Consider the following 15,643-nt stretch of genomic DNA (forward strand, 5'->3'; position numbering starts at 1 on the left):
GCTAGCAATTGGATTTTAAGGGCCCTGCTTATAGGAGCTTATAATCTAAAATTTGTGTAAACCTTAGAGGGGACACAGCTTTACCTTCAGTGTATAACGGGCAACAAATCACATTTTTATCTGTAAGATTATATATATATGTATATGGCTAATAGTCATTTGCCTTTTTTTCACCAATTCAATCTTTTAGTATCTCTCTGTGGGATTTGAACCCATGAGTCCTTCAAAGCCTGAGATTTTCAAGGTAGAAGAGACAATATATATATACACACACACACTTACAGTCATTATTCTTACAAAGTATTCCAATATAATATTAAAAAAGACACTTATTCAAAACATAACACCCACCACCAGCCCACAATCCACACCCACATACATTGGTGACCATGTTCTGCTGGAAGCTGCATTTCTGTGTACATGATTAAGCAATGAGATCAAAGAGTAGAAGGTCGGGGCGCATGTGCGGCAGCCTGAGGTGAAGGTAATGTTACCTTAGAGCTCCGCTCCTCGGGATACTTGCTGGTTCACTGGTGAGGACTACAGGTCCCAGTGAACCAGCAAGTATCCCAAAACTGCAGAAAATCCTACCTAATACTGTCAGCTTCACTGACAATGGTCTTGAGAGCTCCTAAAATGAAAATTAAAGCAGGAAAAATGAAGGAAACGGCACACAGGCTGGCGGCTGGAATGGCGGCGGCATCCTCTCCCCCACAGCACAGCGGTAAATACACTGGAAAATCTTTACCTCACAGTCAGCACAGCGGTGAATACACTGGAAAATCTTTACCTCACAGTCAGCACAGCGGTGAATACACTGGAAAATCTTTACCTCACAGTCAGTACAGCGGTGAATACACTGGAAAATCTTTACCTCACAGTCAGCACAGCGGTGAATACACTGAAAAATCTTTACCTCACAGTCAGAAGACATAGGCTGCTAACGTTGAGTCTGAGTCTGAATATGAATACTGTGAATTACAAGCTGCTACACAGTCTGACATCTTCAAAACATTTGAATGTATGCTTCAGAAAGCCCTCAAACAGACTTCTGATCATATAACTGACAAACTGACTAAAGAAATTAGAGAACTAGGTCAGAGAACAGCTGACTTAGAACTGAGAGTTGATGAAATTGATAATTTTACACAGAACTACATGTCTGAGATGAAGGTACTAAAAGAGGAAAACCTTACATTACATAATCGTTTAGAGGACCAAGAGAACAGAGATCGTCGATCGAATCTGCGAATCAGGGGAATCCCTGAATCTAATAAAATAAATAGTGCAGCGCTAAAATCCCAATCAATAATTAGAAATGTCCATAAATGGAAAAAACAAATATCAGTGGTGATGCAGGGTGCTTCATGCAAATCCAAAGTGCTCGTAGAAAATGTGCTCCCCCTCTTGCCAGTCAAACTGCTCACCTTGTTATAGGGACCCCTGAACTAACAGGAAGGTCTCATAAGCTTTCACCACTTCTTAGTGGTGAATAATAATATACAAAGAAAATACATAGTGCTCTCTGTATAACTTAAAAAGCGATTCCTTTTATTTAAAAGACAGGTACTCACAAATATAGCACTATGGCCAGTGCTAGGCATTAAGGCGCATTAAGGCATTAGGAATCCCTGAATCTGTTCTAGACCTGCAGGCTAATATCACGGCGCTCTTTCAAGAATTATTTGAACCCCTATTGACAGGTTCGAAATGGATAGAGTGCATAGAGCGTTAGCCCCACGCAAAATAAATGGTCCCCCGAGGGATATTATAGCTGAATTGCACTTTTACAGAACCAAAGAACAGATACTAACAGCTGCCAGAGGGAGAGAATCTCTTAGCTTCCAGGGCAATACCTATCAACTCTTCACAGATTTGTCCCCACTAACGGTTGCAAAAAGACGTGCACTTAAACCTCAACTCCAGGTACTCCAGAGAAATCAAATTTCCTATCAATGGGGATTTCCTTTTTGTCTCAGATTTACTCATTTGGAAACAAAATATGTTTGTCGCTCTTCAGAGGACTTGAAGTCAGCCCTATTTGATATGGGCCTAGCTGAAGCAATCTTACCAAATGACCAGTCTCATAGGCGCTCAGCTTTTCGTTCTACACAGCAAAACAAAGACCCAAAACCCAGCTATTCCACATCTTCCCATCAAAATCTTAACAAGCGAGGTCGATATGAACAGTCACCACCAAACAATGAGGATTCAATGGACTGACAATCTAAGCCAGACTAGTTATTTGTCCTTGCTACTTTTTTCCAGCACAGTATGCTGACAGAGTTAATAAACTGGCCATATTCATGACTAAAATGAGTTATGGCTACATACTACTGTTATGTTACAAAAATATATATATATTTTTTTAAATATTTTTTTATATTAACTTTTTTCTGTTTTTTTTCCTCTCAAGTTTTTGAACTTTATTTTTTCTTTTTTTGTAACAATTTAATCGAAAATTTTCCATGATAGTAATGGAATAGTTCCTGTGGTCCTCCGATGTTATACATCCCTTAGGAATTTCTTGTTGCCCTTTATTCCACCTAAGGACTCCTACCATTGTTATGGGGGTCTCTATTGGTGGTCCCGGACCCTCTCAGAGAGTTCTAAAAACTCTCCTGAGATGCTCCTACACCCTATTATTTAGCCTTTATATACTGCTAAATTGTCTTCATATTGGGTTTGTTCGATTCTCCTCTCCTTTTTTCTTTTTCTATTCTATTGCTTCTTTCTTTAATCTTTGCTATTCCCTCCTGACTCTCGGGTTGGTGATCCTGGCTCTCGGTGAGTACTCTGCTTGTTATGCTATAATATTCGCATTCATTGTTTTATGGCTCCTATAAATATCTTGTCATTAAATGTACAGGGGTTTAATACTCCACATAAGCGAACCAAGGCTTTACGCTCTTTTGCTATGAAAAAAGCTAATATTATATGTTTGCAGGAAACGCATTTTACTGACAAAGTTTATCCCAAATTTCTTTCATCATCATATCCACAATTCTATACTGCTTCAGCTACGGTTAAACAGCGTGGAACTCTCATTGGTTTTCACCGTTCCACTCCGTTTAACCTTGTATCCAAAATAACAGACCCTGAAGGACGATATGTTCTCCTAACAGGATTTATTTCTGATGATCCTATTACTATTGTGTCTTATTATGCCCCTAACAAATGCCCAACTGCTTTCTTATCCCACCTTTTTCAACTTATAGAAGTACATAAGTTTGGTACTGTTGTTATTTGTGGGGATTCTAATGCTACTATTTTCCCATTCTTAGATAAATCTCCCCCTGGACCTGCCACAAACTCAATAAACCTAACTTTTCAACATCTACTCACCACTCATAGCCTGGTAGATACTTGGCGAGAGATGAACCCCATTAGTGGGCGCTTCACTCATTATTCTTATCCGCATAACTCTTTTTCACGAATAGATCATATTCTAATCCCGTCAAGTATGCTACCAGAAATCATATCATCCAAAATCATTCCTTTTCCATGGACAGACCACTGCGCAGTATTCATTACCATTGCTTCCACAATTCCTAGATCACACGATACCACTTGGTGTATAAACGATTCAATTCTGACCCACCCTTCTCATCGTGTTGAGATTGAAAAAGCACTTTCTGATTACCTAAAATCCAATGATACAGACGATGTCTCTGCTATTACATTATGGGAGGCGCACAAGGTAGTCATTAGGGGTAGACTGATACAACAAGCAACTAACCTTAAAAGAGAACGCAAACTGTTGTTGGCAAAACTTGAATCTACCTTTAATGACTGTCATCAAACTTTTCAAACCTCCCCGAATGCTACCAACAGTACCAAACTAGAAAAAGCCCGCCTGGATCTAGATCTTTTTCTTACTGATACCGCAGATAAACTTATAAGTAAACGTCAGCATGTTCAATATTGCAGGGCAAATAAACCTGATACACCTATGGCCAGAATTTTAAAAAATTCAAAACATATACATACGCCTATCAGATTGAAAGTATCCCGGGAATCTTACACTAGTAACCCAGTGAAAATACTTGAAATTTTTCACTCTAAGTTATCTAAACTATATTCTTCTGCCTCAAATTTTGATAAAACTAAAGCAGACACACTGTTCTCCAATATCACACTTCCTAACCTTGATCAACAACAGAAAGATCTTCTTGAATGTCCAATTACAGATACTGAAGTCCTTAACGCAATAAAATCTTTAAAATTACGTAAAAGACCAGGCCCAGATGGATTTTCTGCAACATATTATAGACAATTTGCATCAATCTTAACACCTGTCTTATCTAAAGCCTTCAATTCGATCCTTAAAGGTAACTCATTTAGAACAGAGACTCTCACCTCTATAATAGCAATGATCCCCAAACCACATTCTGACTCCACCTCCTGGACTAATTATCGTCCTATATCCCTCCTAAATCTCGATATAAAATTAATTGCTAAAATTTTGGCCACTAGACTGAATAATATTATTGGCCTACTAATCCATAACGACCAAACAGGCTTTATGCCTAAACGCCAAGCTGGAGATAATATCAGGAGAGCACTCTTACTTATTAATGCGGCTAAAACTAGACGAATCCCAGCTTGCCTTGTATCCTTAGACATAAAGAAAGCATTCGATTCAGTTACGTGGCCTTATATGGAATATGTCCTTGGTAAATGGGGATTTGGAAACAATTTTTTAACCTGGGTCTCATCCTTATACAATAATCCTAGAGCATATATCAAATATGCAGGCTATAAGTCAACAATGATTGATATCAAAGAGGCACTAGACAAGGATGCCCTCTTTCCCCTCTACTTTTTGCCCTAATAATAGAACCCCTAGCACACCTTATTAGAACCAATCCTGACATTAAAGGTATCGAACAAGGTGGTTATCACCATAAACTATGTCTCTTTGCAGATGACATTCTCATATTTTTGTCTCATCCCCATATATCCACCCCTAATCTACTAAAAACACTAGATAATTTTGCCCAAATATCAGGACTACATGTTAATCCAACAAAATCAAATGCATTAAATATTTCCTTATCTCAATTAGAACTTCAGCAGGCACAAACTTCCTTACCCTTTACTTGGGTTCCAAAGCAGCTTCCATACCTAGGAATAAAACTCACAATCTCTCTTAAAGACCTTTTTGCGGCAAATTACTTACCCCTCCTTAAACAAACTTCCGGCTTCCTGAAACAATGGGCTCTTCTATCATTGTCATGGTTGGGAAGGATTAATGCGGTAAAGATGTCAATCCTGCCGAAATTCTTATATTTATTTAGGGTACTCCCTATTTCTTTACCATCTTACTTTCTTAGACTTACTCAACGTAGAGTTATGTCCTTCATTTGGGGTACCACCAAACCTCGTATACCTAAATATACGCTTTACCTTAATAAATTGAGTGGTGGTTTGGGATTGCCCAACTTTTCCTCCTATTTCTACTCTGCACAGCTAGCACTTGTACCCAAGTATCATACTTCTGTAGAAGCTCCCCTATGGGCAGCTATTGAATCAGTGGAAAGTGACCCTATCTCAGTGGCAAATATGTTTTGGCTCTGTCCTGCTGATAGAATACATCTTTCTAATCCTATCACGAAACAGACCCTAGCAGTATGGGATAAATGTAAATTTGCACATAATCTTCAATCAACACATAATCCCTTGCTTTCATTTCTTAATAATCCAGCCTTTTATCCTGCCTGGAAATTCCCAAAATCATTCTCTGCATGGACCTCTACGAACCTGACTCGTTTATACAATCTTTCCTCAAATAAAGCTATACATTTCCTGTACTATGTGAAACCTTTGGGTTACCTAAAACTAAAATATTTCGATATTTACAAATTAAAAAATTTTTATGAACCACTTCTTCGTACAGGCTCAACTCTTAATCAAATGACTCAATTTGAGCGGATTTGTATAAGCGATCCACACATTAGAGGACTTATCTCAATATTATATTTCCAACTAGGGATGAGCCGAACACCCCCCTGTTCGGTTCGCACCAGAACATGCGAACAGGAAAAAAGTTCGTTCGAACATGCGAACACCGTTAAAGTCTATGGGACACGAACATGAATAATCAAAAGTGCTAATTTTAAAGGCTAATATGCAAGTTATTGTCATAAAAAGTGTTTGGGGACCTGGGTCCTGCCCCAGGGGACATGGATCAATGCAAAAAAAAGTTTTAAAAACGGCCGTTTTTTCAGGAGCAGTGATTTTAATAATGCTTAAAGTCAAACAATAAAAGTGTAATATCCCTTTAAATTTCGTACCTGGGGGGTGTCTATAGTATGCCTGTAAAGGGGCGCATGTTTCCCGTGTTTAGAACAGTCTGACAGCAAAATGACATTTTGAAGGAAAAAACTCATTTAAAACTACCCGCGGCTATTGCATTGCCGACAATACACATAGAAGTTCATTGATAAAATCGGCATGGGAATTCCCCAAAGGGGAACCCCGAACCAAAATTAAAAAAAAAAAAATGACGTGGGAGTCCCCCTAAATTCCATACCAGGCCCTTCAGGTCTGGTATGGATATTAAGGGGAACCCCGGCCAAAATTTAAAAAAAAAAATGATGTGGGGTTCCCCCTAAATTCCATACCAGACCCTTCAGGTCTGGTATGGATTTTAAGGGGAACCCCGCGCCAAAAAAAAAAAAAAAACGGCGTGGGGTCCCCCCAAAAATCCATACCAGACCCTTATCCGAGCACGCAACCTGGCAGGCCGCAGGAAAAGAGGGGGGGACGAGAGTGCGGCCCCCCCCCCTCCTGAACCGTACCAGGCCACATGCCCTCAACATTGGGAGGGTGCTTTGGGGTAGCCCCCCAAAACACCTTGTCCCCATGTTGATGAGGACAAGGGCCTCATCCCCACAACCCTGGCCGGTGGTTGTGGGGGTCTGCGGGCGGGGGGCTTATCGGAATCTGGAAGCCCCCTTTAACAAGGGGACCCCCAGATCCCGGCCCCCCCCTGTGTGAAATGGTAAGGGGGTACAAAAGTACCCCTACCATTTCACTAAAAAACTGTCAAAAATGTTAAAAATGACAAGAGACAGTTTTTGACAATTCCTTTATTTAAATACTTCTTCTTTCTTCTATCTTCCTTCATCTTCTGGTTCTTCTGGTTCTTCTGGTCCCATTTTTTTCTTGTCCATATGTGCACTGTGAGCATCGGCTGGATCGCTTACGATCGGTACTCCAGGTGTGGATCAAATGCTGTGTGACCTTTACAGGTCAAGTCTATGAGGTGAGAGGCTGCACTATCTGTAGTGGATGGGCTGAAATCACCTCTTTACTGTTTGTATCCAAGATTGCACTTTAGGAGGCTTCTTTCACTTACAAGACTGGCTTTCATCAAGCAGATGATTTTAGGCATTTGAGGCATTTTGAATTACCCTTGAGTGTCAGCTAGTATTCCTTGATTGAATTTTATTTTGTTTCATTTAATTTTATCTGCGCAGAATATTTGTTGTTTATATTGTTACAATTGATGTAATTTTTATTATATATTCAGAGTGGAAACCTGAGAGATTCTAAAATTGAAGTAAAAGAAGAGATAAAAGAGGAGGATGATGAGGATGAGGTGATGGAGGAGTTTCTAAAAGAACACAAAGATCTGTACCAGGACACCATGGTGGAGTCATCCAGCTACAGAAACCCACCAGAGAGATGTCCCCGTCCTCTGTATTCCCGGGATTCCACACAGGAAGATCACACCATCCCTCACCATCATCAGGTAGATGATTGACAATTATTGGTAGTTCTGATTTATACACAGCATGTTTGTTACAATGAATGTTTTATTATATATTCAGAGTGGAAATCTCGGGGATGATAATACTGATGTTAAAGAAGAGTATAAAGAGGAGGATGAGGAGTATGGAGTGATGGAGGAGTTTTCAGAAGGACACAAGGATGTGATGGAGCCACCTAATACCAGGAACCTACCAGAGAGATGTCCCCATCCTCTGTATTCCCGGGATTCCACACAGGAAGATCACACCATCCCTCACTGTTACAAGGTTGGTGGGATTGGAGCATCTAGAACATGGACTCCTAGAGATGATGTGTGGATTTTATATGTGATGTTACAATAATAAATCCTATTGTTTACGGATGATATTCACTTTCGTTTTCTTGATTTAGAGTGAAGATCCAATTGAAATAGAATTTGAGGTTAAATCAGAAGAAGAAGAGAGGTATATGAGGTATGATCAGCAGTCTATGGAGGAGGATGGAATAACGGGGACATTTATAGAGGAGGACACTCCTACAGAGATCAGCACAGGTGGGTCATTAACACTAAATACATTCCTCCACCCATACTGCTCACTGATTGGTCCAGAGTAGGGCAAGGACTGGGTGATAATCTTCCTTCTCTGTGCTGCAAACACAATTTATGTATCTAGACTGGATTTATGGAAATTCTGGGGTTCAGCTGACATCAAAAGGTTGATTTTCACCATAAATGTTGCTCTACCTAGGCACCTTGGGCATGTGCTTTGGGTCTTTTGCCCCATGCCCAGGTTTAGCATGATCTCTGACAGAACAATTCTCCCAGGATTACTTGTTCTGTTATTTGCTGGCTGTGCCGGGTGAAGGGATATGTCTGTATATTCTCAGATCCAAGTCACTGAGTGCAGTCTCAGGAGATGGGAGGCAGCGGTGTGGAACCTCTCCAACTTGTCTCATGTAAACATTTAATCTTCCACTGATTACTGAATACCAATATTATGAGTCCTGACCCTTATACTGTATAATTTATATTGTACATTACATACTCCTGACCCCTGCACTATATACTCTATGTTGTACATTACATACCCCTGGCCCCTGCACTATATACTCTGTTGTACATTACATACTCCTGACCCCTGCACTATATACTCACATGTGGCCCACCGCGTCTTGCTCTGAGATGGCGGGTTGGCAAGCCCAGATCGCAGGTTCCAGACCCGCCATCTCTGACCATCAGCGTGAAGAACGGAGCCTCTGCTAGAGGAAGCAGAGCCGATGCTTCCTGTATAGTGCCGGCTCCTTCACAGGCGGAGTGATACCAAATGTACTCCGCCTGTGACAGGAAGCATCGGCTCTGCTCTCTACTGCAGCCGCATGATTCTGTCACACTAATGCACGGGAACCCGCAATCTCAGACAGCAGCCAGCAGTGCCAGAGCCAGCAGTGCCAGAGCCAGCAGTGCCAGTCACCAGTACCCGACAGCAGTACCAGTACCCACCAGCAGTACCAGTACCCGCCAGCAGTAGCAGTATCTGCCAGCAGTATCAGCCCTGGAGGACAGCCAGCAGCAGCCACCAGTTATAACCACCTGGTGGACAGCAGCAACCAGCTGCAGGAATCCTGAGGAAGAACTGAAGATCGAGGTCAGTTGAGATGCAGGTAAATTGCTGTGCATCAGTGTGAAAGCAGCCTTAGGCCCCTTTCACACGATCGGTCCGATTGGGTCTGCCTGTCTGTTTTTCAGGTGGACCCAATCGGACCCTCCATTCACCTCTATAGAGCGGCAGATGTAAACGGACTTGTGTCTTCTTACACCCGCCTAACTGCAATCTGATCTGCATAAAAAAACTGAAGGGAATCTGTCCCCTTCTGTCTGGGTGGATTGGAGGGCCCTTAGGGTAGAGCGGGCTGCATCTGTGTCTGCTCTACATATGCAGAGTGGACACAGACCTGCCATCCGCCCGCTACACTTATCGTGGCCCGTGACCTGTTACCAAGTCGCTAAAGTGGCCCTCGCTCCTCAAGAGGATGGGCACCCCTGCTCTATGTGGTACATTACATACTCCTGACCCCTGCACTATATACGCTATGTTGTACATTACATACTCCTGACCCCTGCACTATATACTCTATATTGTACATTACATTATTCTGATACTATATAGTCCTATCTGTTGTATCTTATACAATATGTTGTACATTACATAGTCCTGACTTCTGCTCTCTCCCCTCTACCCACTGCTATATATACACATAATATATATTCTCTTTTGTTACACCCATTTCCTATCAGCTGGACGTTTTATATCTGATGATTTGATTGGTTCCTGCTGTGCTCCAATCAGCTCATGTCTAGTAATAATCTTTTTATTTTTATTTTAGTAGATGGACGGGAGATGAGGAAAACCTCAGAGGATTGTCTCACTTTGTCTCCAGACTGTAAAGTAGAAGATGAGGACATCACACAGTATAGTCCAGGAGAAAACCCGACTACCTCAAATGTCCATCCGGCACCACACAGTGTAGATGGACCATCGTATTCCTCTTATCCTGAGGAACCTCAGACTGTGAGGGACGGTGCCGTCCTTCCAGCAGATAAGAGGCTTTCCTGTACTGAGTGCGGGAAGTGTTTCCCTTCTAAATACCATCTCAATGTGCATCATAGAGCTCATACAGGAGAGAAGCCGTATTCCTGTCCTGAGTGCGGGAAATGTTTTTCCCAGAAGTCCCATCTTTACAGACATCAGATATCTCACACGGGACAGAAGCCGTATTCCTGTCCTGAGTGCGGGAAATGTTTTTCCCAGAAGTCCCATCTTTACAAACATCAGAGATCTCACACGGGACAGAAGCCGTATTCCTGTCCTGAGTGTGGGAAATGTTTTTCAGTGAAGTCCAGTTTTGACACACATCAGAGATCTCACACGGGACAGAAGCTGTATTCCTGTCCTGAGTGTGGGAAATGTTTTTCACAGAATTCCAATCTTTACAAACATCAGAGATCTCACACGGGGGAGAAGCCGTATTCCTGTCCTGAATGTGGGAAATGTTTTTCAGTGAAGTCCAGTCTTGACACACATCAGAGATCTCACACAGGGGAGAAGCCGTATTCCTGTCCTGAGTGTGGGAAATGTTTTTCACAGAATTCCAATCTTTACAAACATCAGAGATCTCACACGGGGGAGAAGCCGTATTCCTGTCCTGAGTGTGGGAAATGTTTTTCAGTGAAGTCCAGTCTTGACACACATCAGAGATCTCACACAGGGGAGAAGCCGTATTCCTGTCCTGAGTGCGGGAAATGTTTTTCACAGATGTCCAATCTTTCCACACATCAGAGAACTCACATGGGGGAGAAGCCGTATTCCTGTCCTGAGTGCGGGAAATGTTTTTCACAGAAGTCCAATCTTTCCACACATCAGAGAACTCACATGGGGGAGAAGCTGTATTCCTGTCCTGAGTGAGGGAATTGTTCCTCACTGAAGTCCTGTCTTCCTGTACATCAGGGATCCCACACAACCCTCGAGGTGTATTAGTGCCTTGAGTGTGGAAAATGTCTTCTATATGAATATTGCTGGACATCACAGCTCTCATGTGGGGAAGAAGCACACCCTGATATACACCTCAGATATACTCCATGGCTGATCTTCATCATGTAAGAAACAGTTCATAAGGAGATCAGAGATCACCAAAGACATGGATGAAGTGTTGTAAAAATACAAAGGATGGGCGGCTCATACAGGTCTGGTAATGTACTTTTATGTCATGGCTTTCTTCCAGGTCTGCACCCATGCATGCGCACACCCAGAAACCTCCACTGTCATTGGCTGTAGGGCAAGTTTGTCAGCAGGTCCCAGCCAATGATTTTGCCCCATACCCTGCTGATTACCTGCAGCCAATGACAAATCACTCCTGTGTTTTATTCTATAAACACGGGGAGCTATCTTGTGATTTCTTCTCTTCCCGAGTCCTTTTCAGTTCAGGAAGAGAAGAGAACACCACACTGTGAGTATAATCACCACACTTTACACCCACACACCTTAGATTGGCATATTTAACCCCATTGATTGCCCTCATTCACCCTTTGATCACCCCTGTCACCCAAACAGTGCCATTAGTACAGTGTCAGTGTACAGTATTTTTCACCAATCGCTGTATTAGGGTCACTTGTTACATCACCGTTGTTCAAGCAGTCGTTGACAGCCAGGAGCTTTTTTTCCCATAAGTCGCACTAGGTACCTGTGAATTTAGTGGCCAAAATTTCCCAAAAAAGGTACACTAGTGAAGAGGCCTACAGGATTCTGAGTATGACATCTGAGAGCGAAGGAGGAGTCCTCACTGACAGAATCAGGCTCTGAATACGAACCTGTAGAGAGCAGCGGCACCCCGACAGGGAGCTCAGAGGATGGGGGAGAGGTCCCTGCTAAGGTCAGGTGTACCCGACCCCGGGTAGATGAAGTGCTAGGAACACTTGATTTGTCTTATATGTAGCAGGATGCCAGTACTAGTGCCCCACTTCCTTTTGGTGAACTGGCAGGCACCAGCGGCCTAGTACATCCTAGTCTTTTATATACCAGGACAGAAGTATTTTGTGTTGACCTGGCGGGTCCCACAAATAGAGTCCAAGCTGGTGAGGTGGCTAGCACTAGTATTATCCTGCAGACACCAAGAACTCAACCACAGACCCATGGAGCCCATAGTGTTCTTCCAGATGTGCTTGTGCAAGTCCTGATTAGCAGCCCACAGATTGTGCAGCGCTCGTACTTCCCCCATTCACTGCCCAACCTGGAATTCAGGTGGAAACAGCAAATTTAACAACTCCCCTAGATTTTTTTTTGGTGTTTTTTTACGGAAGATCTGTATCGATCGATTGTGAGCTGAAGGAATTTATACACACAACAGTACAGACAGTTCACATTGGAGACCTATCAAGGTTTATAAATGTAAAACTTTTTTGGGCCTAAAACCCAACATGGGCGTTACTCAAAAGAATGAGCTGCGATCATATTGGTCCAGAGACCCGATTCATCATATGCCCGTGTTCTCTGCTGCAATGGCCAGGCATAGATATGAGATGATAATGCATTTTATGTATTTTAGTGATCACACACTTTGTCATCCTCGGGGTGACCCTGAATATGATCAGCTTTACAAAATTCTGCCCCTCATAAACTACCTCTCCCAGAAATTTTCAGATGTGTATACGCCCCAACAAACCATCTAAATAGATGAGTCCATCATACATTTCACTGGCCACCTTCCAATCAAACAGCATCTCCCCAGCAAGCGTGCCAGATCTGGGGTCCAAATGTAGAAGCTAGAAGATAGGGCCACAGGCTATACATGTCATTTTTTATATAATATATAAAATCCAACACAAACACCACTTTACATTAGTAAATTAACCACAATCTCTGGGAAACCTTCCCTGGACTTCCGGGTCTAGGGAGTCTGTGCAGCCCACGTGACACTTTTTAGACACAATCTTGGAATTGGCTCGTGGCACCGTGTGACCTAAATACCGGGGCTTCCCCCAACGGCTTGTAAAACATCCAACTTAGAAAGGAGGAGAAAGCCTGCTTGAGAACTAATGAATTGTTCGCAGTGAAGTGGAAGGACAATTAACCACCTCAATACCGGGCACTTTCACCCCCGTCCTGCCCAGGCCATTTCTCAGTTTTCATCGCTGTCACACTTTGAATGACAATTGCGCGGTCATGCTACACTGTAACCATGTGAATTTTTTTATCATTTTCTTCACACAAATAGAGCTTTATTTTGGTGGTATTTAATCACTTCTGGATCTTTTATCTTTTCCTAAAAAAAAAGTAACACGGCGCAGCTGCGATCGCCCCGTGGGCGCACGAGAGCGGCCATTCTTGGCGCCATCATATGACGTCCACCCAGAACAAGAGCCACCCCGTCGTCATTTGACAGCGGGGTGGGTGGCAAGTGGTTAATTCCAGACCTATTGAGGTTAAAAAGAATTAATTTATAATGGTCTAAATATATTATTTTTAAATGTGATTCTCTGGACATGAGTAGTAGCCATCTTGTTCAAAAGAGATTTTTTAAGAGATTAAACAAAGTTTACTGTCCTTAGAGAAGAGATTTTCATAGGAAGGTTTTAAGGCCTCACCATATATTCTACTAAGTTATAAATTATGAATTCTTGTCAGTTAATCAGTTAAGGCATTAGCCAAGGAGGCCCAATGTTATGTTAAGAAATCAGAAATTTTTGGGCCCCTTACACAGCTTTAGGCCTGCCCCCCCCCCAGCCTGACCACCAACATTCCCCAAGGCTTGCCCACGGGCCATCCCACTGAATCCAAACACCGTCCACCTCACCTGTACGCACTCAGCCCCCCTCAATCCTGTATATATGTCAGCCCCCCCACACACCTGTATATATGTCAGCCCCCCTCACACTTGTATATATGTCAGCCCCCACACACCTGTATATATGTCAGCCCCCCACACACCTGTATTGATGTCAGCCACCCACACACCTGTATATATGTCAGCCCCCCACACACCTGTATTGATGTCAGCCACCCACACACCTGTATATATGTCAACCCCCCTCAATCCTGTATATATGTCAGCCCCCTCACACCGGTATATATGTCAGCCCCCTCACACCTGTATATATGTCAGCGCCCCCATACACACCTGTTTTTATGTCAGCCCCCCCACACACCTGTTTATGTCAGCCCCCCTTACACTTGTATATATGTCAGCGCCCCAACACACCTATATATATATATATATATATATATATATATATATATATGTCACCCCCACCTGTATATATGCCAGCCCCCCCACACAACCCTGTATATATGCCAGCCCCCCACACAACCCTGTATATATGCCAGCCCCCACACCTGTATATATGTCAGCCCCCACACACCTGTATATATGTCAGCCCCCCACACACCTGTATTGATGTCAGCCACCCACACACCTGTATATATGTCAACCCCCCTCAATCCTGTATATATGTCAGCCCCCTCACACCGGTATATATGTCAGCCCCCTCACACCTGTATATATGTCAGCGCCCCCATACACACCTGTTTTTATGTCAGCCCCCCCCACACACCTGTTTATGTCAGCCCCCCTTACACTTGTATATATGTCAGCGCCCCAACACACCTATATATATATATATATATATATGTCACCCCCACCTGTATATATGCCAGCCCCCCCACACAACCCTGTATATATGCCAGCCCCCCCACACAACCCTGTATATATGCCAGCCCCCACACCTGTATATATGTCAGCCCCCCCACACCTGTATATATGTCAGCGCCCCCCTCCACATGCTTGTATATATGTCAGCACCCCTACACACACCTGTATATATGTCACCCCCACCTGTATGTATGCCAGCCCCCCACACAACCCTGTATATATGCCAGCCCCTCACATACACAAATCTGTTAACACACAAGGCTCTGGCCCCTTCCTGTACACAAACAGCCCCCCCTCCCTTTCCCTCACAGCCCCTACTTGTAAAGAAGATCTTCCTACCTGGTCCCAGCCTGTTTTTACAAAGCTGACATGTTGCTGAGAAGCATTGTGCAGATCACATAGTAGCCAGAGGTGGCAGTAAAGAGCTCGATGTCTAATCTCAATGAGACGAGAAGAGCAGAAGCTGTGAAAACGTTTCTGTAATGCACAACACGGCTCCCCTTCACCCGTCCTGCCTTCTTCTGGGGCCCCTTACAGTTGTGATGGCTGTACCCCCCTGATGGCGGCCATGGATAAGGGACTCCTAGGTTTCAAATAACAGTGAACAGACATTGGGGCTGATTTATGAAACGTTTGCGCCGTAAGTTGAGGCGCACGGCAAGGCGCAATGTACATTTTGATA

The 15,643-nt window shown here is 43.1% G+C and overlaps 1 protein-coding gene across 1 annotated transcript in view; it reads left to right on the plus strand.

Moving 5' to 3' along the window:
• The window catches only part of LOC141122067 (uncharacterized), a 16,772-nt gene extending 2,277 nt beyond the window's left edge, over window positions 1-14,495 (plus strand). The window contains exons 2-3 of the mRNA XM_073611863.1: window positions 8,170-8,311; window positions 10,144-14,495. Coding sequence (XP_073467964.1) covers window positions 8,170-8,311; window positions 10,144-11,222 — 1,221 coding nt within the window. The 3' untranslated portion in view covers window positions 11,223-14,495. The remainder of the gene's footprint in view (window positions 1-8,169; window positions 8,312-10,143) is intronic.
• Window positions 14,496-15,643: the final 1,148 nt, after the last annotated feature.

This window comes from Aquarana catesbeiana, unplaced genomic scaffold (genome assembly GCF_042186555.1).
Source record: "Aquarana catesbeiana isolate 2022-GZ unplaced genomic scaffold, ASM4218655v1 unanchor237, whole genome shotgun sequence".
NCBI lineage: Eukaryota > Metazoa > Chordata > Amphibia > Anura > Ranidae > Aquarana > Aquarana catesbeiana.